The 23,175-nt window shown below is 50.5% G+C and overlaps 10 protein-coding genes across 10 annotated transcripts; 4 read left to right on the plus strand and 6 right to left on the minus strand.

The window, feature by feature from the left end:
- Positions 1 to 244: 244 nt before the first annotated feature.
- On the minus strand, positions 245 to 1,950 carry AUEXF2481DRAFT_5140 (uncharacterized protein; the record flags this gene model as incomplete). The annotated part of the gene is made up of 5 exons (XM_013488317.1): positions 245 to 437; positions 488 to 958; positions 1,016 to 1,374; positions 1,433 to 1,752; positions 1,806 to 1,950. 5 exons carry the CDS (start codon positions 1,948 to 1,950, stop codon positions 245 to 247), a joined length of 1,488 nt encoding a protein of 495 aa, XP_013343771.1.
- A 917-nt stretch (positions 1,951 to 2,867) lies between these two features.
- On the minus strand, positions 2,868 to 4,088 carry AUEXF2481DRAFT_29614 (uncharacterized protein; the record flags this gene model as incomplete). Its single annotated transcript, XM_013488365.1, has 1 exon — positions 2,868 to 4,088. One exon carries the CDS (start codon positions 4,086 to 4,088, stop codon positions 2,868 to 2,870), a length of 1,221 nt encoding a protein of 406 aa, XP_013343819.1.
- A 956-nt stretch (positions 4,089 to 5,044) lies between these two features.
- On the plus strand, positions 5,045 to 6,758 carry AUEXF2481DRAFT_224411 (uncharacterized protein). Its single transcript, XM_013488581.1, has 3 exons — positions 5,045 to 6,035; positions 6,090 to 6,157; positions 6,208 to 6,758. The coding sequence occupies exons 1-3, from the start codon at positions 5,374 to 5,376 to the stop codon at positions 6,621 to 6,623; spliced, it is 1,146 nt and encodes a 381-aa protein (XP_013344035.1). The 5' UTR covers positions 5,045 to 5,373; the 3' UTR covers positions 6,624 to 6,758.
- A 785-nt stretch (positions 6,759 to 7,543) lies between these two features.
- Positions 7,544 to 9,558, minus strand: AUEXF2481DRAFT_65549 (uncharacterized protein; the record flags this gene model as incomplete). Its single annotated transcript, XM_013488460.1, has 2 exons — positions 7,544 to 9,326; positions 9,380 to 9,558. 2 exons carry the CDS (start codon positions 9,556 to 9,558, stop codon positions 7,544 to 7,546), a joined length of 1,962 nt encoding a protein of 653 aa, XP_013343914.1.
- A 1,253-nt stretch (positions 9,559 to 10,811) lies between these two features.
- Positions 10,812 to 12,192, plus strand: AUEXF2481DRAFT_65593 (uncharacterized protein; the record flags this gene model as incomplete). The annotated part of the gene is made up of 2 exons (XM_013488468.1): positions 10,812 to 10,935; positions 11,006 to 12,192. The coding sequence occupies 2 exons, from the start codon at positions 10,812 to 10,814 to the stop codon at positions 12,190 to 12,192; spliced, it is 1,311 nt and encodes a 436-aa protein (XP_013343922.1).
- A 544-nt stretch (positions 12,193 to 12,736) lies between these two features.
- AUEXF2481DRAFT_40113 (uncharacterized protein) lies at positions 12,737 to 13,585 on the minus strand. Its single transcript, XM_013488435.1, has one exon. The coding sequence runs from the start codon at positions 13,398 to 13,400 to the stop codon at positions 13,182 to 13,184; it is 219 nt and encodes a 72-aa protein (XP_013343889.1). The 5' UTR covers positions 13,401 to 13,585; the 3' UTR covers positions 12,737 to 13,181.
- A 2,416-nt stretch (positions 13,586 to 16,001) lies between these two features.
- Positions 16,002 to 17,289, minus strand: AUEXF2481DRAFT_29618 (uncharacterized protein; the record flags this gene model as incomplete). Its single annotated transcript, XM_013488366.1, has 2 exons — positions 16,002 to 16,742; positions 16,789 to 17,289. 2 exons carry the CDS (start codon positions 17,287 to 17,289, stop codon positions 16,002 to 16,004), a joined length of 1,242 nt encoding a protein of 413 aa, XP_013343820.1.
- A 1,073-nt stretch (positions 17,290 to 18,362) lies between these two features.
- AUEXF2481DRAFT_5146 (uncharacterized protein) lies at positions 18,363 to 19,891 on the minus strand (the record flags this gene model as incomplete). Its single annotated transcript, XM_013488318.1, has 3 exons — positions 18,363 to 18,586; positions 18,641 to 19,691; positions 19,742 to 19,891. 3 exons carry the CDS (start codon positions 19,889 to 19,891, stop codon positions 18,363 to 18,365), a joined length of 1,425 nt encoding a protein of 474 aa, XP_013343772.1.
- A 596-nt stretch (positions 19,892 to 20,487) lies between these two features.
- Positions 20,488 to 20,880, plus strand: AUEXF2481DRAFT_5147 (uncharacterized protein; the record flags this gene model as incomplete). Its single annotated transcript, XM_013488319.1, has 1 exon — positions 20,488 to 20,880. One exon carries the CDS (start codon positions 20,488 to 20,490, stop codon positions 20,878 to 20,880), a length of 393 nt encoding a protein of 130 aa, XP_013343773.1.
- Positions 20,881 to 21,711: 831 nt separating this feature from the next.
- Positions 21,712 to 22,922, plus strand: AUEXF2481DRAFT_29621 (uncharacterized protein; the record flags this gene model as incomplete). Its single annotated transcript, XM_013488367.1, has 3 exons — positions 21,712 to 22,002; positions 22,040 to 22,240; positions 22,290 to 22,922. The coding sequence occupies 3 exons, from the start codon at positions 21,712 to 21,714 to the stop codon at positions 22,920 to 22,922; spliced, it is 1,125 nt and encodes a 374-aa protein (XP_013343821.1).
- Positions 22,923 to 23,175: the final 253 nt, after the last annotated feature.

Here is a 23,175-nt window from a genome sequence, read left to right on the forward strand (position 1 = left end):
CCCGCAACAAGCAATCACATTCATCCTTGCTACACTGCTCTTGCAACCGGTGCTCAATCAAGAGGAGGGTATTCATGGTTCGTTTTCATGGTACCGATTTGTCTGGGTCATTCCAGAAAGACCAAAATATGATGCGGATAGTGGAGTCAGGGTCATACTCTCGACGCAACATTATGCAAAGTTGTGCAAGAGCTATGCGTTTGTGCAACATGTAGATGTCTAGAATTTACATACTCGACATTGTCTAGAGGGTGTAACGGAACGAAGGATGCTTGTAACCAAGCATCGACTCATCGCCATCTGTAAGTCTATAGTCGCGACCACCCTTGGCTCTCTTCTTGTTCTCCCAGCTAACGTAGATCAGCAACCAAGAAGTGATAATCAGTGACAAGCACAGCGTGCCAATATTGATAGCATGACCGGTGATGAATCGGGGACTTTTTCGTATGTTAGCTCGTATTTGGGATCCAGGGATTATGGTACTTACGCATCTGCGGGAAGGTATGTAAAGGTTGCAATGAAAGCAGCGCAATTTGCAATCATGATCTGAGCACCCGTTCCGGTTGCACGAACATAGTGGGGAGCAAGGTTGTTGGCCAACCATCCCATGACCAGAGGACTGCAAGGGAATACTCCCGCAGCGACCAGGAAGGTACCGCCGTACTGGATCATGTGGTGGTTGCTGGAAATGAGCATGATATATCCGCCCACTGCGACAGTGCATCCAGCCAACATGAAAGGTCCTCTCATACGGTATTTATCGGATAGCCATGTGACAAGCAAGACGCTGCAGGCTGCGCCAATATTGGGCGGGACCGTAAGCAGTTGAGCGTGGACAGCCTTGTAGCCGAGACTCTTAATAATAGTGGGCAAGAATAACGAATACGAGTAGATGGGCGTGATGATGGCGAAGAAGTTCAACGAGAGGAGGATAGTATTCCAGTTCAGGAATGCCATTCTGTATGAAGTGTCAGTCACATGGCCACGGATTCGAAGGCTTCAGACTTGTACTCACCGGACCCAGTGCCAGTTGAATTTCTCGTTCCTCACATCCTCTGCGGTATCAGAGCCATGTGAGTCCAAATGCATACGGAGAGCAGCACCGGCCTTTTCCTCTTCAGTCAAGAACTTTGACTCGGCAGGCGTGTGTGGCAGGAAAAATATGGTGAGAATGCCGAAAAGGACCGTGATGCCTCCCTCAATGAAGAAGATGAAAGGCCATCCGTTATACCCACCAGTGTGTATCTTAGCAAGACCAGTAGCTAGTAATCCACCGAAAGCTCCACTTAATGGAGCCGCTACGTAGAAAAGACCAATCCTGAACATCAGCTGGTGACGCCTGTAGAACATTGCAAGGTATATGATCATTCCGCCCTGTAAAATTATAGTCAGCATCAATCAAGCGGAGAATTCGGAGCAGAGCTTGTATTACCAGAAGGCCGCCTTCCATCAGGCCAAGGAAGAAGCGGGTGACTATAAGTCCAGTGTAGCTCTTTACGAAGCCCATACACATTCCTACCAGGCCCCATCCGATGATGAGGGAGGGTAGGTAGTAGCCAGCTCGCATGTACTTCAAAATTAGATTACTAGGCACATCTACGCATATGTAAGGAACATAGAACACGGCGAGTGCTATGTTGAACTTGTTGCCAGTAAGTTTGAGGTCTGTGACAAGACCGTCGATTTTGGCATTTCCGATGTTACTACGATCGATAAAGGCCAACAGCCAGAGACCGAATAACCATGGAACAACTATGAGCAGAGAGGTCAGCAAATGTGATGGTAGGAGACGGTTATATGCCTACCATGGGTGTCGAACTTCCGTGTGATGCGTCTATCCAGTTCGGGATCGACAGTTGGTCTATCATCCCAGGTGGTGTTCGTCTTTTCAAGGTCTTCTGTGTATTCGAGTTTGACATCGGCGAGACCATCCTTCTCGATAGTAGCCATGTTGAACGATTGGGCTCGAAGGATATGCAGAAAAGTGGTGGCAGATGAGAAAAAACAGACCAAGGAAAAAAAAAAGCGAGTCCAGTACTGAGGGCTGTAGATGCAGGGTATTTGAATCAACAGACAGGAAGGGGCATCATCAATGGATCGGCAGTTGCCACCAAAAAGACATGGTCCTTTTCCCGAATTCAACATGCTGTATCCCCATACTGTACCCCGCGCCCCCAGATCCGAAACCGTTCCTAGCGCGTTGGCAAACAGAGCAAGATGTGGGGGCGTAATCTGGCGTCGCCTTGTCTACTCCGGTCATCTTTTCCGAATGCTTGCAAGAGCTTGGCCATGATGTACAGCGACCAGGAAGCAGGTGAGACCATTGTAAGTCATGTAAGGCACTGCTACATGATCCTGGCTGCTCATGGTATCGTAAGTCCATGGGCAAGCAGGGCCATTGTTGCATTCAGGAAGCCATCCGGGAAGAAGAGCGGTACACAAAAAGGGACGAAGGATGGCGCGGGATGTGAGCAGCTGATCAGCATAGAAAATTCAAAGTCTCTTCTTAAACGCGAGATCGGCGAAATCTCGCGTGTTCTTCACGCCTTCTCCGCATGTCTGGCTAAATCCGACCGGCAAGGAGTTGAAGTCTATCATGGTCTGGTTCCATGCTCTGTTTGAGGCTTGCGCGGCGCGATGACTCCGCAGATTGGAATGACTCTCGACTTCCTGCATTGGTCGTAGATTCGAGGAGGCAAGGTTAGAGTATTTGTTTGGTAGGGTGTGTCAAGTATTGAATACACTTTCAACGCGTGGCGGATACACCATGAACAAACGGACATTGCTCAGCATGGCATATCGGAACACTCTTGTGTAACCCGAAATCTATTTGTAGTAGAATGGACTCTTACATAGAGTGTTTACTCTCATGCAATTTCCGCTTCGATGATGCTTTCCACAGCAATTTCACTCGTCCAGATCTTGATCACCTTGAGACCGGCCTGGTCAAGCAAGGCCCTCCACATCGACTCAGTCCTCTCCTGAGCGGCACACAAGCCCATCATGGCCAAATCGAAGGAAGTCACCTGAGGTGAACTGGCAGATATCTTGTCCAGAATAACAATCTCGTTGAGCAAGAGTTTGCTGTAATGCTTCTTCATTGCTGGTTTTAGATTGTTCAGTATATGCAGCGCATTGACATCTGGCCAATCGTGAAGGACCGAGTGCAAATAGTAGGCTCGAGCGTGCAGAATGGGCTGAGGTTCAAAGAAGTTGTGTGGCATAATCCGGACATCGTCGGCACAGATGGCGGTCTCCACTACGGCCGGTAGATCCTGGAGTACCAGCCTGGGGGCCGTGTTCAAGTGTCTCTTGCGGAACTTTTCAATGTCATGGCCAATATTTCCACCCACGTCAACTAGCAGTGGACCATCGATAGCGCCATCAAGTAAATCATCAGTGGGATATATGTCGAGCCAACTGCATTTTTCAGCCCCATACCCAGTCATCGCATTGTTAAAGGTCTTGGCTCGACTCGGATTTGTGGCGAAGAAGTCAAAGATGGATTGGCCAGCTGTATGATGGGCGGCTTGGAAAGCACCATCTGTCACGGACAGTGCATCATCCTTGTAGCCCCTCTCCGCCAGCACTCCGGGCATGGCTTTCCAGGTATCCAAGACTGTCTCGTGCATATACAACGGCCAAGCACCAAAGTGTGGAGTACACATAGCCATTGTGAAGTCGGTCTGGGCGTAGGTGCCAGAAGTAACCTCTGCCAACAGATGTTCAACCGCAAGGTGTCTCAAGAAGCGATGTAGGAGTTCCTCGTCACAGCCGGCTATGACTGCCAGTTCAGCAGCTGTCTTCTCCCCATTGCCTGCGTCTTTCCACTTCTGAAACAGGCCAAGGTCCATGCATACTTTGAGGGAAAGTTGCACAGCTGGACTGTCGACGAGGTGACTGCGAATAGTCTCCCAGGGTGATTGGATGCGTGCTAAGAACGACCTTGTGGCCGAGATGAGCTGGGCTCTTTCAAGGTCTGAGGTGATGCTCAGGCTATCAACGGTACGAAGGAGATAGAGCAGATTGACGGAGGTGGATGCAGCGTGTCCGTTGACAGCGTCGGTGGCAGGAAGTGTCTTCGTCATGATAGTGTCCGAGTGGCTGATTGTAGTTGCTGCTAGGAAGAGCGAGTGGTCGATCCATATAAAAGAAGCCTGGCCACACGATAAGTAGGTGGGCGGCAGCTCTTGACCTACATTGCTACGTGCTCTTGAGAGCGGGCTACAGGTCCACAAGGTGCGGTCTGCTCTTACCACTGCTACGGGAACATGGCACGGCTATCCAGCATGGGCAATCAAGACCGACGGATGAAAGGGACTAGTTCCCTAGCTCGTTCGCAAGAGTCGTAAATCGTCTCGGATTCAAGGCACTTAAGCTGAGACTGAGTCGGCTCGGTCGCGCAACAAATCTGTACGAGCCTTCCTGCCAATGCGACACGATTCGACCAGGCGGCTGATAGTCCTTTTCTGAAGCTTTGGCCGGTGTGTACGAACAGACCAAGGGCTGACGACGAAGATGTTCAAATGGTGTTGAGAGAGGACCACGAGTTGGAGGCTTGCTCCATGATCGTCAGTCAAGCCGCTGCCGTCTCGGCAGCCCGGTCAGTGCCGAACCTCATTCTACAATCAAGAGCTGCGACCTCTCCATTCTACCATCCTTCTCTTTGCCAGACAAAGCCATCTACGCTTAGCCATGAGACTCTGCCTTTCTGAATACCATTATCATCTCTCCGTGCGTATGCGAAAGGTGACACCGAACGAGCATATGGAAAGCTCAAACTTTTCGCCGTTCATCTGGACCCTCTGCCGCCTTGATAGATTAATCAAGCATCATGAAGATCAATTACCCCGATGAGTAAGCTCGCTCTACAGATGCACCATCTCATGCGACTCTTGCATGAGGGCTTACCACACACTCATCTCGCAAACACTCATCTGCCGCAGCATCAACATCACGTTGATGTTATCATGCAAGAGCCGAAGGATCACTTGTGGATACTAACTATCATGCGAATCAACATGCACTAACATTCGCGTCCACACATGGCCCAATCATACTGAGCTTCTATATCAGAACCTTGTAATTTTGTGGAAGTGCCGCTTCGCTAAGGACGCTGCCACTCTGAATCCTGGTTCTCGAGAATGCGGCGCAAAATCTCATTACAACACGCAGATAGCCGAGCCGGGATCGTAATCGTCTAGCACTGTTCAGAGAACCTACAACTCTGAAGCCAACCTTGTACGCACAGCAGGTCACAACGGCAAGCATCGCCAAGCTGCCTTGAACCCTCTGCATATTTGCTATGCCCTCCCTCCATCTCTGTATATCTTCACAAGATGTTGCATCGTGTGCGACTTACATGCTGAAGTCATGGATGATGTTCAATATCAGTCGTATGGAGGACGAGGACCACTACTAGTCCGCATAGCCATCGTTGAGGCCGTCACCGCAACCATTTTTCTCGTGCTTCGAGTTTACACTGTCGTTTTTATCGCACCACGAAAAGCCTGGGATCTGCTCTGGAGCGCCATAGCTTGGGTGTCTGCTTTGATCTCTATAATCTTCATTTCAGTTGCATGCCATCACGGTATTGCCAATCACTTGGACAATATCGACCCAGAAGACTTGCCAACCGGCAATCTATTCAGCTGGCTGGCCGATACATTCTTCATCCTCTCGTCTGGCACTGGCAAACTCGCAGTCATAGCATTACTCTTTCATGTCCAAGGTCCAACGAAGCGAAATGGTCGACGCTTCCTATGGTTTATTGGCGGCTCTGATATGTTCTGGAGCATCTTCCAGATGATTTTTCTTTGGTTCCAGTGCAAGCCCATCCACAAGCTGTGGCACCAGGAGATAGCTGGGTCTTGTTTGTTGACAACGGCGATCGTCAAAGTGGGCATCTTTGTCGGTGCATGGTGTGCTGCTTGTGATTTTTTGCTGGCGTTTTATCCAATCTTCTTGTTCTGGAAACTGGAAACAAGCTGGAAAATACGAGTGGGACTCTGTTTGTTGTTCTGCGGAGGTGCTGTGTAAGTGTCTCAAAATCCACTCTACTCTTGTATGGTGCTAATCTTTTCTGGAAGCGCTGGTGCTGCAGCGATCTTGAAAACATATTATCTGATGAATCTCGCGGTCGCCAAAGACTTGACATGTAAGTAGAAAGACCTATCTCCTACAGGTCGATACTGACGAGTCGAAAAGACGCAATATTTCCAACGGACACCTGGGCGATCACCGAGCAATACTTGATCATCATCATGTCAAGCATCCCAGCCATCCGCCCTCTATGCGCCCGTGTCTTCCGAAAAGCTTCGAGTAAATTATCCACCACAAAGACCAATACACATCCGACCTCTCAGACCCGCTGGACGGAACTACAGAGCTTCAGGAAAACCATGCAACCAAGCACTACACAGAGCATGGCAGCAGCTCATTATTGCGAACATAATGAAAGCTCAGAAGAGATCTTGGCCGCACATACGGGGGAACAAAAGTACCACAGTGGTATCATGGTAACGACACAAGTCAGCATAAGCCCAGATCACCAAGAGGAAGTGGATAAGCAATCATATGCAGATTCGAATGTTAGCACAGAACGAGCAACACGACCCGAATGAGAACAGTCAAAATGATCAGCCAACACACACAACAGGAGAGGCTTCTCCTCGGTAGCTGCATCATTCTTTAATACCTTTGTGTCTCTCCAGAGATCTCGTTGCGTGACTTGTCACGGTGAGGCGTGGCTGCGAGATTTGTCTTTGACTGCACCCTACTCGATACCCCTCACCACCTACAAGTCATCACTCAGGCATGCATAACTTTGCCAGAAGTCCCAGCTTCCGAGTTTCTAGTGACTTCGACTCTGCTTCCACTCAAGAATCTTCCCCTCACAAGTTTTCACAACCGAGAGTAGCTGCCCCCAGGAAAAGGGCATGGACGCCGTTATCCCCTTTCCCCCCCCTCTGCTCTGACTCTCTAGCCATGTCAAAAAGACGCAAGGCTCGTAAGGAGGAGGCGTGCTTACGATCCATCGGGAAGAGTGACGATGATGAGGAAAGCCCATAGATAATTATAGAACTGTTGCGGCAAATGCCAAGTCGGGAGGAAAGCAGTAGAGTAGCTTGCACTCCAGAAGCGATGCTAATATCGACGGAATTAGACCATACACCCGCAGCTATCATCTGGACACGAGAGCGTGACATGACAGAGCTCCAGGAATAATGACTAGCGACAATTGAAGCTGTATAAATGCACAGTACACAATGACTGAAGACACAATCATGGAAGGAAAGAAGAAATACACCGAGAGCTCGAAATTATGACATATACAAGTGCTACCAAAAACTGCAGTGCTTCAGACCAAGAATAATACAAACAGCCAGAGAAAAGCGCCATTGCTATGTGAAAAAGCGAGGTATTACAAGATGCAAGTAAGAGTTACAAACAGGGAAGAACGAGACAACAAAAAAAAACACCGAAAGGATCATAACTTCATGCATCCAAAAGTGGAGGTAATGTCGTAGCCTTCAAGGACCAACTACTCATCGATGCCCAAAACAGATCTGGGGATGAAGTTGAACACCGTGCCGATAATGGCAAGAATGGTCGAGATGATGATCAACACCCAGTTCATGATCCTCTCGGATTTTGGGATGGAATCGCCAAAAATCTTGAGATGGAAGGCGAGAGGGAGGATGATGCAGATTGTAAAGCAAGCAACCGAGCCCATCAGACTCATGATGCGGTCGAATTCGGGCACCAAGATACCCAAGACCACAAAGATGATGGTACAGACCACGCGGATCGTTGCCTTGAGAATACCACGGTTAAGACCAGACATTCCGTGGAGGGAGGTGGAGTTGCTGACCGCGCGGGCATCCAAGCCAAGAAGGATCTCAAGGGTGCTGACGATGGGACGTGCGTTTAGCGGGATCTTGGCCAGAGGGATCATGGCTACGCAGACAACAATGATGACAGACAGCCATTGAGGGTAGCCGTTGTCGGCCAAGATGTTGCTGGTGACTTCGTCCTTGACAGCGTCGCCGAACATGAGAAGACCCACAACAGCCATAAAGAGATCGAGAGTAGCAGTAAAGGCGTAGGTGATGTTCAGGCCACGGGTGTACTTATGAGGGTGTCTCATGTCGCGATAGATGTTGGGAAAGACACTGTGACCTCCCCATGGGGACATCAGAAGACCCAGACTCAAAGGAAGCGTTGCCCAGTTTTCGGGGAAGAGGTATGTCTTAGCGGGCTCGCGCAGGGAACCAGGAGTGTTGGGCTTGATGAAACCATCAATGACGACGCAGAGGACAATACTGAAGCAAGAGACGATACCAAGAATACTGGTGAAACTTAGCAGTCTCAGGGGCAAGAATGAAAGGGGGATAAGGATGAATCCGCAAACGACCTTCCACTCAGTGAGACCCCATCCAGGGATCAGAGCGTTGAGACTGTCGGCGAACAGGACAACAAGGGCGACGCATGTTGCGACCAATTCCAGACTGAACAATAGACTGGTCGCGATGCGAGCTTTGGAGCCAAAGGAGACGTAGGCGAGATCGGCGAAAGTGATGAGCGAGCTGTCAACATCCAGACACTTAGCCAGAAGCTTTGCAGTATAGCGAGTAGATACTGCAGCAAAGGCGAAGAAAGCCAAACCACAAACCCATCCAGAGTATCTCAAGGCCAGGGGAAGCGCGAGAAGACCGACACCGATCAGGACGTTGACCGAGTTGAAGATGGTCTGAGGCAGGGTGGATTGACCGACGACGACATTCACAATCTTGCCGTCCTCCTCCTCGACCTGCTTCACGAGCAGAGGTTCACGCTCCTTGTCCGGGTCGTTGACACCCTGCATTTGCTGCTTCTGGAAGAGACGCCCAGCATGACGCATAGACGACTCGTTGACTCTTGAAGACAGACTTCCGTAGGTTGTTCCATAACTGCCGCTGAAAGGAGATGACAGTTGAGGCTCAATCTGGAAGATGCTGTCGTCTTGTCCAGCACGACCACGAATGGTGCCTGCCTCCGAGGGCTCTCCAGCATCCGAGATGGCATTGTCGGACAACTTGCGGCCGTCTGACAAGGCTTGTCTGAGAAGACCTCTTTGTTCTCCAAATGATGATGCAATGTCCTGCCTTCCATAATCTTCCGATTCTCTACTGTCCTCCTCGTCGTTCTCAGACACTCGAAATGATGGTCTGACGGGTGCGATTTCGTAGAAGCCAGCTGCACGCTGCCACGATCTGGCAAAGTTGTCGATGCTGTTGACGCCACCGGCCTGACGCAGGGTGTTGATCTTCATGGACATTGACGACCTGTGTGTAACGAGTCAGCGAGAAGCATCGGCCGTAGATTGAGTATCACGGACCTTCTATGCCTCAGTCCCTGAGTGTTGTGGCCATCTGGTGAGCCGGCAGCATGCTCTGGAGCGTCCTGAACATCTGCACCCCATTGGACATGGCTCTCCAGAGTCTCCGACGAGCCTCTGCGTCCACCTCTTTCGTACTCGGTCCAATTGGACGGGATGGGCGCTCGCTCGGCGGGCATGGTGTGTTACAGTCGCTAGTTGTCGAGCAAGAATAGGGAAAGAGGTCGCGTGCGCAAAGTCGTAGCTGTAGAGTTAGTCGTTGTGCTGAGACAGAGGCTCGCACGGCTTGAGACGGTTCAGTGTTGAGGCACAGAAGATCAAGAGACGAATGCGGCAAAGGTTGACGAGGGCAAAGCAGCGGATCACTTGGCTAGATATAGGAAAAATCAAGGAAGTCGGTCTTATCTGTGGTTAGAGACTCGGGTGCGGTGGGCGCAAGCCTGATGTCAGGGTTTTGTACAGAATCTTCCGTGCGGCCAGATGGTGGTCTATTCAGATCGGGAAGATCGAAACTTTTTACAGCGTTGTATTAGACTTGCAGAGCACGCCCTAGCGGTAGTTGTGGCAGGTACTGAATGCTTGCTGGATTGCGGTGAGAAAGGGGGCTGTTGAAGAGGGGATTTGTTGATTTATTTGCTACCAATCACTTGATCGAGGCATATTACGTTATTCTTTGACTTTGTTGCAGACGAGCGAGCGGATGTGGAGAAGGGTGAGATCCGAGCATGCGATCGGGAAAGGACTTTTGACCATTTGATGAAACCATTGCCATGTCAGGAAAGTGCATGTAACAAAATCTGCCTCGGATGCAGGCAAAGAAGAGTTGATTTGAGAAGAAAGTCAGACACGGTGAGACGTTGGTTGCAAGTCAAACAGATGAGATAGGCGCATTCTGCTGCAGGAAGCCGGACCTGTAAGGTTGGGGGTGAAAGTGTTCGTCAAATAGGGAAGGATGTTGGAAGGCTCCTGTGACAAAAGACATGGGCGGGCAGGGCAAAGTGGAGAGGCAAGGATCAAGACAAGTGGCAGGCGGCTGCACGTTCAGAGTGGGAAGGAGCGAGTTGGGACTCGGGAGTTTGGCCAGGACTTGGCTTTGTGACGCAACGCACATTTACGCGAAGTCCTCAGAACGGCGCTGCGGCCTCTCAACACCTCTCACACCGCAAACTCGACGTGTGACCGCGACACCGTCAACCACTCTCTCCCCGACATACCCTCCTTCCCGGCGCAGAGCTTGTGAGTACCTATTGCTCCAATCAACCCCCTTTATCGCACCCGCATCCATCCCGCTGTTCATCTACGCGCCGGCTCTGGTGCCATCGTGTTTCGGGCGCCTCCGCAAGCCTCGAAAAAGTGTCTGAACTTTTTGACTGACGAGCCTCCCCCACAGCCCTCGATCCCAGCAGGCTCGCACAACCACTCTCTCGCCAACATGAGTGAAGCACAACAGGCCAACGAGGCCGAGAAGAACATCGAGATATGGAAGGTCAAGAAGCTCATCAAGCGTCTGACACAGGCCCGTGGTAACGGTACCTCCATGATTTCGCTCATCATCCGTACGTTTGTCCAGACATGGCAGCCACCGCCTACCACTATCTTCCAACACCCACTGACACATGCACACAGCCCCCAAGGATCAGATCTCACGAGTCGCAAAGATGCTGGCTGAAGAGTACGGAACTGCTAGTAACATCAAGTCTCGCGTCAACCGTTTGTCCGTTCTGTCGGCCATTACCTCGACTCAGCAGCGCCTCAAGCTTTACAACAAGGTCCCCCCAAACGGTCTCGTTGTTTACTGTGGTGAAATTCTCACTGCTGAAGGAAAGGAGAGAAAGATCAACATCGACTTCGAGCCCTTCAAGCCCATCAACACCTCCTTGTACCTCTGCGACAACAAGTTCCACACCGAGGCTCTGTCTGAGCTACTGGAGTCCGACCAGGCCTTTGGTTTCATCATCATGGACGGTAACGGTGCCCTTTTCGGTACCCTTTCTGGAAACACCCGTGAGATTCGCCAAAAGTTCTCTGTCGATCTCCCCAAGAAGCACGGCCGTGGTGGTCAATCTGCCCTGCGTTTCGCTCGTCTACGTGAAGAGAAGCGTCACAACTACGTCCGCAAGGTCGCCGAACACGCTGTCCAGAACTTCATTACCGACAACAAGGTCAACGTTGCTGGTCTGATTCTTGCTGGTTCTGCCGATTTCAAGAACGACTTGAATCAGTCCGACCTCTTCGATGGTCGTCTTTCCGCAAAGGTCGTCAAGGTTGTCGATGTCTCTTACGGTGGTGAGAACGGCTTCAACCAGGCTATCGAGCTCTCTTCCGAGACTCTCGGTAATGTCAAGTTCATTCAAGAGAAGAAGCTCATCAACGCCTACTTCGACGAAATTTCACTGGACTCTGGCAAGGTTTGCTACGGTGTTGAAGATACTCTCCGTGCTCTGGACGCTGGTGCTGCTGAGACCCTGATTGTATTTGAGAACCTGGAGATCACCCGCTGGACCCTCAAGTCTTCCAATGGTGGTGAGATCATCATTCACACCAACAAGGAGCAAGAATCAGACCGCAGTCAGTTCATGGACAAGGAGACTGGTCAAGAGATGGAAATCATCGAGCAGATGTCCCTTCTTGAGTGGCTTGCTGAGAAATACCGCGACTTTGGTGCCAACCTTGAGTTCGTTACCGATCGTTCTTCTGAGGGTAACCAGTTCGTCAAGGGCTTCGGTGGTATCGGTGCCATGATGCGCTACAAGCTCAACTTCGAGCAACTGGCAGAGGTCGACGAGTCTGATGATGAGTTCTACGATGATTGACAATTTGAAGCCCTCGCAAAGGGCGAGGACGCCACTCCAGTTTCGAAACTGACGGCTCCTCGCGCGCAGCGCCACGATAGCGCTGCTCCAAGTCTGGTTGAGGAGAAAGACGTTGGAGTTGTCTCGAACCACCACGAGCTTCATCCCGGTAACTCGCCAGCAAGCGTACAACAAGAGGTACAGGTGTGTGTCCATATGCTCCTAGACTCAAAAGCCATGTCGCTAATACCTACAAAGTCATCCACTCCTCGGTCATCCGTCGCACAAAAGTCCATCTTTAAGGTTCGCGAGAGCCTGACGAGAAAGCCCGCTGCGCCGAGCCCACTGAGGTCCCAGTTGCAAAACAACTGAGCAGCGGACGACAGAATCCCCCTCTCGTCCAGCTTGAAGGCAAAGGACCTTGGAAAGCTTGCCAAAGTTGAGCTCGACTTTTTGACGCATGTCCAAACAGACTATGGGTGAGAAACAAATGAACGAAAATTGATATTTCTATGGCGCACTTTTCATCTGATCTTTTTTTGCTTGTTACTTACGTGGTATGGATGGAAGTATATTGGAGAGAAAAGCCAGAACAGAGATGAAAATAAAGACTATCCTGACCACTCGAAAACTTGCTCGAACAATCATGCATGACATCACATAGTAAGACACCACAGAGCGGGCAACAACGATGCCAGACCGCGGCCTACCATCGCATTTCTCAGAGCGGTGACTTCCAGTGTCTATCCCTGAGCGCAGGAGAAGTTCTTGCAGCAAGGCACAAAGACTAGGTGCAACACAATCATGGCTGGAGCTTACGCAGGGTTACTGCGTAAAAGATCGTGCATTGATTCGAGGCCGAGAGAACGATGCACTCAGAGCCGGAGCTTACGACCAGCGCTGAATATCCACAGACCCCAAGGTCCCCCTCTTTGGCGGTAGACCTTTCACGAAAGTACTGATAATTTCATGTCCATCCACCACAGGGAAACTTCATTGCACACTACTAATCAGGTGGTCTTACAGCCATTCGAGAGCTTTGTCCAGCTCTCAAGCGCCTGGAAGTTATCGGAGAGGAGGTCGGCGACCAGCTCATCTGACACGACCTCGTCGTGCTCTTCCACCTGGGTGTCGAGGAACGAAAAGAAGGCCGCACCATCGATCTCGCGCTTCTGCTCATCGTCGGCAGTCAGGACCGCGGCGAGGGCGTTGACGGCAGCGCGCAGCATGCTCTTGTTGTTGGCAATGGAACTTTTGAGAAGTCAGTATGGATAAACATACATAGTATGGAGAGTTTGAACAGGCAGTGCCATATCGCTGCCTCACAGTCTTTGTAGAGTCGGACGGTGGTCTCGTCATAATTTCCCTTCATGGCGAGCGATGATCGCCTTGGCGGCTTGCCATCACTTTGTCGAGGATGCGAAGTTGTGCTCAGTCCGAAGAGCAGATATCCCACACGTGTCAGAGGCTGTACTGAATTTGTGAGACTAGGTCTTGCTAGAGCGTACTTGTAAGAGTGTTTTGAATCTTTGAGGTACTGACGCAACGCAACAGTGCCGATGAAGCCGGAGTTTCAATACGAGTGGTTTTTACCGTGCCTTGACTCAAGTTTGAAAGATCGCTGTAATCAAGGGTAGGAGCTCACAATGAGTCGTGCTCTCTCGTGAGCCCCTCATTCGTCTGTGAAGGTACCCCAGTGTGCAGCAAGGGCCTGTTCACGGCCGCGAGCCTGGATCTGTCTCTTTGTGATTCCAAGCTCGATGGCCGGCGGCGGTGGCGATGGTGTTGCTCATTCTACAGCATGTTAGACGACAGAGAGGGATAGTGGGGTCCGGCAAAGCATACTTGATTGGTTTGTTGTTATACGTAGGAGATGCTTGAGTATTTGTGATGTGGATTGGGGGCGCAGGGTTGTGTGTCGACAGGGAAGAAACACAGTGAATTGCCGAATAGACACGCACTGTATCATGTCTGTCCAGAGCTGAAAGAGAAAGACAAGATGAAAGACATTTACGCATCAAGACTGAGATTTCCCCTGGTTGAGACTTCACGAAGATCTCTAGTTCCTTCAAAGAAGAGTAGTTGTCTCGACAGTTTGATCAACGTAGGATTCTCGACAGGACAAGGCTGATTTCACGCAATACACATAATAGGTGCACGGGGCAGATGGAAATGGCAAAGATTAGATGGTGACAACGATTTGATTGATCATATCTAGGGAAAATGAAAGACACAAAACACGCACAACTTACTGACTATAGACCCCTATGGTCACCTATCTCTTACCACTCACCCGACGTTCTCATCTCTTTAGCTAGCTAAGACTTCAAGAACGAGGGTGAGGAACACGCTGGCAGTGGCGGCACCACATCATACTGAAAGAGTAGTTCCAGTTGAGAGCACGGTAGCAGAGAGGACAAGTAGGAGTACGAGGGTCTCTGGCAAGGACAAATCCGTTTGAGTTGTTAGAAGAGCACATTCTGGTACTGATGTGTCTTATAGCATTGGTTGGATGGTCTTGGTTTTAATGGTCGTGATATTGTAGTGATTGTGTGTTTGTTGACTTGTGTGAGTATGGAATCATGATGGGACACAGGGATTATATATATACTCTTGACAGGAGTGTGATAGCAGGTCTCTCTCACGGTAGCGCGATATTCAAACAAAGGTAGATGGTGCTTTTCAAAGACTAGTTCTAATAGTCAAAGGAAAGGAGGTCTAAAATGAAAGAAGTCAGAGGGAAAGAACAAAGACTGGTCAAAAAGAAATGCCATCTTCAAAGAGAGAAGTTGGGAGATGGACTAAGCAGTTTTATTCGTATCTTCCACGCTTCTGTTGTACATCAATATATACGCATCATTGTCAAGCGCTAGTATGTCGTAATCAGTCATAAATGCTGGTCAGGATCTTTCAAGCTCCTGGTCTCTATCCATCATGGTTATCGTAGGGTCAATGAGAATAACGTCGTTGATCAGGTCTGTTCACCAAAAATTCGCCGTCACTCAATTGATTACAATCGTGTCAAAACTCGCAGCCGCTGCATCGTATCCGTAAAGAATATAGACACGGAGACGGTGCTAATACGCACATCAAGCCCCGGGCGTTGAGTCGTCTAAAAGTCTCCCGCCCTCAACAATAAGAAACAAGTTGGACGCTGCCGTCCGACCGTGGTTTCTTCTTTACAAGACCTGAAGACTGGGCGACGGCTTTACAGGCCCTCTCGTTGTCGACCCGAGTCCGCTCCCAATTCACCTACCCTGACAGGGTTGCGATTGCCGGAGGAACACAGGCGAATGCTTCAGGTCTGGCACAGGCTCAGCCCCATTGGTCAGGGTCCTCGTTCATGAATGATGATTTGCGATACTGGGTGGAGAAGCTTATATAGTGGTGTCGAGACAATCCAAGTTTTACTCCCATCGAGAATCCACATTATCTTTCACAAGCTCATCTTCTGGAAGCTTCTTGTACTTCTCCAACGATATAATCATAGTATCTCAGAAGCAATGCAAGCGGTGATTAGCAAACAAAACAACGAGACTAACTTGCAGCTATCATCATGCCATGATTCAAAAGCCAAATGTCACAGCTCTGGTCACGGAGTCATAACAATGAAGAGAATGCGATGGTTTATATGTTATTCAGCAATTGGCGTAGTTGGAGGTATTTCGTGGTTGATTATGGATCGCTCCTGCTCTTGTTACATCGTGATATTTCGATTTTCTTTTGCTGGAGATCTCTCGCTACTTGCGTACTTGTGCATGACAAAATGAATCGTGGTGGGAACGGATTGTGCTCTTGCTTTTGAAATGGAAAGAGGTAGGCATTTCTTCTCAGTCCTCAATCTCAATGACTTCGATGATTGGGTCTTCTGTCAAGTCGATGTAGCTGGTCGAGTCATCTTGTGTTGTGTCGAAGGGAATTGGCTCGCGACCGAGTCGTGTACGATGGGTGATTATTTGAGGTTCAGGAGACATCGTCTCGATTTTGGGTCCAGCTGGCGACTGATGTGCCGCTGAAAGACCAACATCCACGTCGATATCGTCGTCAACTAGAATGTATCCCAGTGATCGATTTTGCGATCGGCTCCGAACTGATGGACTTGGTGAGAGATTGTTGCGGACTTCGAACAGAATCTCGTCGATGTCCATGTCATTGTCAAGATTTCGAGAACCGCCGAATTTCGGAAGTTCGCCGTCGTCCTCATCGCCCCCGTTGCTTGAGCCAGGATGGTCGCTGTCATCGAAACGATCTTCGCGAGAGCTCGGATGATGATCGTCTTTATCGTCCGAGTCAGGACGATTCCTTTCATCGTCCAAGTCAGGAAGATTGCCTTCATCGTCCGAATCAGGGCGATCTTCTTCAACATCCAAATCAAGGTCACCATCAGAGTCTAGTTCATGCTCAGACTTGGGCCTGCGGTATGAGTAGAACTTGTCCTCAGAGTCATCGTCAGAATCAGGATTGTCATCGTCATTGCGACCATGGGCAGGATCAGGATCATCGGCCTCGGATTCATGTTTCTCGTTGTCGTCGTTATCACGTAGCAAATGCTTGCAGCTGTTGATCTCATCCTAATAGGTCAGCCGAGCGCTCTATCACGGACATCCTGCAACTTACTAAGACCGCCTTCCAATCTTGACTTTTCCAAGTTAATGAGTCTTTGAGCTGTCCAAGGACCGCTTTGCAAAACTTTTTACGAGTTCTCAAATGAGCGTCATAGCTTTTGCTTGGATTGCCACGTTTGGTCAATCCTTTCAATTGTAACAGCGAGCAGAAATCGACTTCAGGGAATCCACCTCTGGTGTCCTTAAGCGTCGTCCCGTGGGTAGTGATAGCGCTGTGTGCCAAGTCCGTGAGATACATTGCAGCAAGGTAGCCTTCTTCATTGTTGTCTTGCCCGAGGACCAGATAACGCCGAACATCTGCGACCTGGTGCAGTCCTTTGTGCCATCTGCGATGGCGGACCTCAAAGAACATGAGGCCAGAGATCACTTTGTAGTTTTTGATCTTTGTGCCGGCAGACGATCGATCCAGCATGTTTTTAATGTCTTTGATGTTCTCAGGCTCAAGCTTCCTCTCATGTATGCCGTATCTGCGCTGAGTCTGGCCGCTTAGCATCGTTGCGAATCTAGACTTCGGTCGAGCTACAGATCCGAGTTGCTTTGGAAGCGACGAACCGATCGCTCTAGCCAGTAGTCACAGTAGTTTACGAAGTGACAGCGGTGAGTCGAGTTGCTGGGAGCAAACATGAAAGCCCAATGCTGATGTGGTGTGAGACAACTTCGGGTAGGGGCGCTTGCGTGTGAACTACGGGAGCTGTCCGTATAGACTTTGGTAATAAGCGGACTGGACAGCACTAGTGAAGGAGGACTGAACTATCGATCTAGCGGAGCGTAATCGTGTGGACCAATCGATGCCGAGAAGCTGAGTCGTCGAAGCTAGCTGTGAGTGTGAAAGTAGAGCGGAATGGTCTCGACCAGCCATCAAGTGGATCGATTGAAGCAAGAATATTGACGATTGACAGCAAGACTAGACTACCAGGAGATCGATGGCCGGATGCAGGAGGGCGCCAGAGGGCGTCGGAAGGTCGAGGAGATTCGTGCGCGCACACTATCTCTCACGATGTATATGGATCAGTGAAGTCTGCAGCTACGTGGAAATGAAGGTAGTTTCTGTATCGAGTTAGTGTCTGTAGGGAGTTGAAGCAAAATCGACTCCCAATTGACACTGCTCGAGTCTCTGCAGGTCGATGTCTCCGATGAAGCTGAGAACCTGACAAGCTTCACCCGCCATGAAACTGTGTCGTTTCCCTGCTTAGGGTCTCGATCCTCTCCCAGTCTCGAGCCCCTCCCAGTCTCGAGCTTGACCGTCAGTGCCTGTTTGTGCCGAATGAAGTCACTATGCATTGCCAGAGTTCCTATAACCTCTAGCGATTGGTGTAGACAGATGATTGGGTCCATCGAGTAGATGTGCTCTCGCCGTTGTCGTGCTGGACGAGGTCATGTTCGCAAAATTCGAACAACAAGTCGAGCATAGATAAATCTTACCGTCCGCTAGGGTTTGGATATGCCTACAGATCAGCAGAAAGCATGTGAAGAAACTAAGCCAAGCGGTTTGAACTGTGATTATGCAATTTTTTGGTTGTGTGTTACAAGTCGGTCCATCAAGTCCTTGATGGAGAGGAAATAGATCTATCGGCCAGCGTGTTGCTTTGGAAGGTCCTCGTCATCCTCACTCATAAGACCTTCCAACTCGAATTCTTCCGCATCTCTTATCTGGCGGTCGCTTGCATCTGGGATACGTGCATGTCCATTGGTCATAGCAGAGCCGTTGAGCCTGCTCTCAGGGTCTGCGACCTTCTTGTCGCTCGGTGTATCTGCGTAATGGGTGTACAGGCGAAGAAGCATGTTCACGACTGTGGCTACGTCAGCTCTGATAGACTCATGACAAAGAGACGGGAGCGACTTACAGAGGAACATCAGGAAGGCAAAGCTGTAGAGGATTAGGATATAAGCGACGTGAGTGACTCCAGCTTGTGAAAGTAGCAGCATCTGCTCTTCAGTAGCACCCATGAACAGGAAACCACTGGCATACAGCAGGAAAGGAGGCAGGAATTGGAAGCTGTTCGTGTCTTCACCGTCTTCAGAGATTGAGTTCGCGTCCTTCAAGACGAAGCTGATTTCGATGATACGAGTGATACCAGCAGCCATCAGGGTGTAACCGAAAACGCTGTGTACCATAGTACTCAACATTAGTTCCTGAGGATGGCCGCTCATGGCCCATCCGGTCATCGCAATGACAATGGCAGGAATCAAGTTGCGCTTCGGGCGGCCGCTACGATCGCGACTCAGCCACATACCGAGGAGACCAGCGCACCACCAGATAATGCCCATGCTGGTGTGCTGCAGGTCATTGCGTACCCAAGGCGTACCCCATCTGTGTTCGGTGAAGGTGTTGACACAACCCCAAGCTGCAATGACAAGACTGTCGTAGAACTCCTGGGAGCGACCAGTGCGACGCAGCCAGATCTGGCCAACAAGCAGCAAAATTGTGTAGACGATACCGTAGCCGATGAAAGCAGATCCCATGATGAAATGGGCAGCGCATTGGCCGGTATGATCGCCACGGCAGAAGCCCAAGGCGGTGATTCCTCCAAACAGCATCTGCACCCAAGCGGCGACTGGAATGACCTTGCCGAGTATACCATGTCCAGAGATAACCCATTTCCTGATCTTGCCGTTGAAGCCACGCTCGAGGTGAAGTCTGAGATAGATGCCCAAGGCAATCTGAGCGAAAAGCATTATCATCAACCAAGGGGCGTATTGAGCGTGTACGTTCTTGCTAAATTGTCGACCTTTATGGGCGTGGCCAAGCAGATAGCCGAGGATGGCGAGCGCGGTGCCGACGACCTGCACAGGCACATGCCATCGCGAGCGGACGATACCTAAGACCATGCCAGTCGGGAACAGGATGCCCCAGGCGAATGTCTGCACGAGAATATGGATCCATAGCGTCGTGTCCTGAGTACAGTCAGTTCCTGTAGCTGCGAAAACTGCGCATGAAGCCATACCAGAGGATCTGGTGAGATAGCCTCGCCTTCCGGGATCTTGTCGTCGTGATGCTCATGCGCCTTGACAGACGAGACGAGCAAAGCAAGAACGGTGGCGGCTTGGATGCTCTTGCTAAGCACTCGCGGCGACGGCTGTATTGAGAATGCCATTGTGATATACGGCACAGATGTCTACAATAGTTGTGTAGGATTGGAGTCCGAGTCTCTGAACTAGATTTCGTACATCCCTTTTCTCTAACAGGACAGAAATACAAGGTTTACCCTCAGTCCCACCTTGATCTAGAAAGATTGCTGACCACGCGTATCCCCGCCAAGCCATTGAGTCCCCTATCCGGTCGTTCCATTGTCCCTCGACACATGTCATCTTCTGACGGTCCGCACAAGAAGTAGATGTTGCTGCTGGCAAATAGTGGCATGTACCATGGTTAATCAGTATCTTGATAACATCCTATAATCCCATACATTACACTGTGTCTCAAGTTTGCATTTGCGTTGTAGAAAGTGCTGCTCGGGAGGCGCGGATCATGCTTAAGTCCGACTCTTTCGGAGCGTGGGTCCGACGTCTTCCTTCCAACTTCACCTCGCTTTGTCCATCACATGCTGCTCTCTTGATTATCATGTGAAGTCTTCGACCACTCTCATCCCCACAAAAGAAGCGTCTTGCAGTGCGGATGATAGCCGTGGCCACATCTTTCCATCGATCGAGGCCATAGTCGGGATGCTTCCAGCTCGTGAGAGCAGCAAACATGGCCAAAGATAACTACTCTTCATCGCCAATCGGACCATCCAAACTCAACATGTCTTCAAAGGCAACATCTTCCGGTAGGCACAACCAGCTCGAGGCTCTTCGCGCGCGTCAATCTGCTCTCGAATCCACTGTCGCCGACCTTCTATCTCAGCGTACTTCCCTTGTCGATCCCCTCTCCACCCCTAGCAGCTCAGAAGCAGAAGAAACAGACAGCCGTGCAAAGACAGCAGTAGAAACTGCCAATGTGAAAATCAAGTCGCAGATCAGACAGCTCCAGCAGTACAACGACATCAAGGACATTGGAACACAGCTCATGGGACTGATTGCGGAGAAGCGTGGCTGCCGTATCGGGGAGGTCCAGGAGGAGTTTGGCATCAACGCTGAAGATTGAAAAGTATGTCCGGTCCGCTTGGGGGAAGTCATCTCTTCATCACTCGCCACATATTGACAACGACGATCAGGACGTTGATACTCATGAGCTGAGACATACGACAACGCCAGAACCGAGACGAAAGGGTCAAAATTTTGAGCCTGGAATCAAGTGCTTAGGAACAAGGACCCGGTTCTGACTTCGAGCTCAGCTTTGAGCTCGCGCTTGCGAGGGAGCTATCTGAAGCTGACAGCGTGGCCCGAAAAGCTATATATCCTGAAGGGGTCCGAGACTGCAGCTATATGCAGGTTCTGGGACTTGTGATGCTCGACAGAATACACCTGTGGAACCAAGACGAGTGGACCAAGCTTACTCCAATTCTCCGGTGGTCGTCCTTGGCTGCCGCCAAGTGAATTGTTTGCGATTGTCAATTTTCCTATTGTTGCTTGTTATTGTCGATCCGGCTATATAGCTTGATACTCGAGCATCCTCGCTTCTCCGTCTTCCGCATTGCGCTTCACAAACTTCTGATCCAACAACATCGCTTTTGCATCAACATTCATCAATCATCATCCTCTTTTGCGCCTTCGCATCCGCTGCATCAGATTCATATCATTGCCAACTGCTTACGCACGTTCTTCACGCAAGATCTCACGCGTCTCTTTACACACCATCAACAACTCGCGATCATTCATCGCCCATCAGCTGCACCTCATTATCAACGATCAAGCACATCGTCCGCTCTCTCGTCAGTATTGTGTGCGCAACATTCACCTACGAATCACATACTTACGCCTGAACAGCACTTTATACAATTCACCATCATCTTCTTCGATCGTCTACTCCTCCAAGATGGCCAATCTCAACAGCCTGATCACCATTATCATGAGCGTCGCCACCTTCTTCCAGACCAAGGTAGCTCTCATCATTCCTGTCTGGAGTCAGAGACTCCTTGCCGCTCCCGATTCTTGTCATCAAGACCCATCTTTTGTGCTGGACCTCCCCATTAACGAGACCTTTACGACCACTATCTTCCACACTGCCACTATTGCAGTCGTCTCTCCCGGCAACGAGCTCGCGATCTTCAAAATGACTCTGCCTGCCGCCACCTCCACATCCCTTCTCGCCATGGTCAACGAACATGTATACCCTGCTCTCTCATCTACCCACCGACACTGAGACCCTCGTCACCATCTTCTTCTTCGGAATTCTGCTCCTAGCTGCCATCATTGGCTTCTACACTTCCTCTCCTCCTTATATGAAGCCCGAAGACCTCGTCCAACTCGAGGCACAAATCATCAACAAAGACATCATCATGAAGGAGATGCGCTTCACTCACTCTGCATCGCAGGCTCCAGGCTCAGACCGAGGAGGCAAACAGGTCACTCGCCGCAGCAGTCGAGAAGCATCGCTCCATCTCCGCCATCAAGGACGAGGGAATCCACTCGCTGCGCCTCAAGGTCGAGTGCTCCGGTAACGCCGAGCTCCTGGCCAGGTATGAGAGCACCCAACAGGTTCTCGATCTCGAGAAGGAGGCTGGTCACCTTCGTACCGAGAACAAGAGCCTGAAGGGTAAGCTGGACGCCGCAGGAAGGCTCATTGAGAGCGCTGTCGAGGCCAATGACAAGGCCAACGCTGCTGAAGAGCGTATTGCTGCAGTGAGACAGCACGCTCAAGGAGTCATTACCCAGCACGTTGAGGAGATCAAGGCTCAGAATGACAAGGTCAGAATTGAGCAGTACCGGGTCCAGGACCCGGAGAAGAAGGTGAAGGACCTGAAGGAAGAAGTATTGAGGGGTGCTTCTCTCCCGAAGGCCTCCATCTCTAACCCCTTGTCCTCGACTCGTATCGAGAAGGAGACTCGCCCTCGCCGCGTCCCTCCTTCGGCACCTGGTCCTTGCCCTGCTCCGTTTACCTCCGCTGCCCCTGTCGATGGACCTGAAGCTACACCCACCACGGTCCCTACTGCTGTCACTCCTGCCCCTCTTCCCACAGTGCCCCGTCGCAAAAAGCCGGCAAACCCCTTTGTGGGTAAGGCACCAACCGGACAATCCAGGAAATGAGGTTCACAACACCAGAGAAGTGTGTATGACAAGGGGATGGGATAGGGATGTACTAGTCCTGAATGAATGGATCGGAGTTCTTCTTTTCTTGCGCTGTCTCGAGGGCACTTTTCAGGGGAACAGGTTATGATGAAAGGCAGGATAGCCTGTCGATTACTGAAATGGAGCAACGAGATCATGAATACAAAGACTAAAAACCGATGGCTCCTCTCTCGTGTCCCCCCCCCCCCCCCCCCCCCCCCCTCGACAGCAC

The sequence above is a fragment of the Aureobasidium subglaciale genome (assembly GCF_000721755.1).
Source record: "Aureobasidium subglaciale EXF-2481 unplaced genomic scaffold scaffold_10, whole genome shotgun sequence".
In the NCBI taxonomy this organism is placed as follows: domain Eukaryota; kingdom Fungi; phylum Ascomycota; class Dothideomycetes; order Dothideales; family Saccotheciaceae; genus Aureobasidium; species Aureobasidium subglaciale.

Coding starts and splice junctions, on each gene's coding strand:
- AUEXF2481DRAFT_224411 (XM_013488581.1), top strand. CDS start 5,374: ATGGATGATGTTCAATATCAGTCGTATGGAGGACGAGGACCACTACTA. Junction 6,036..6,089: donor TTGTTCTGCGGAGGTGCTGT/GTAAGTGTCTCA, acceptor CTTTTCTGGAAG/CGCTGGTGCTGCAGCGATCT. Junction 6,158..6,207: donor GGTCGCCAAAGACTTGACAT/GTAAGTAGAAAG, acceptor CGAGTCGAAAAG/ACGCAATATTTCCAACGGAC.
- AUEXF2481DRAFT_40113 (XM_013488435.1), bottom strand. CDS start 13,400: ATGCTGCGCGCTGCCGTCAACGCCCTCGCCGCGGTCCTGACTGCCGAC.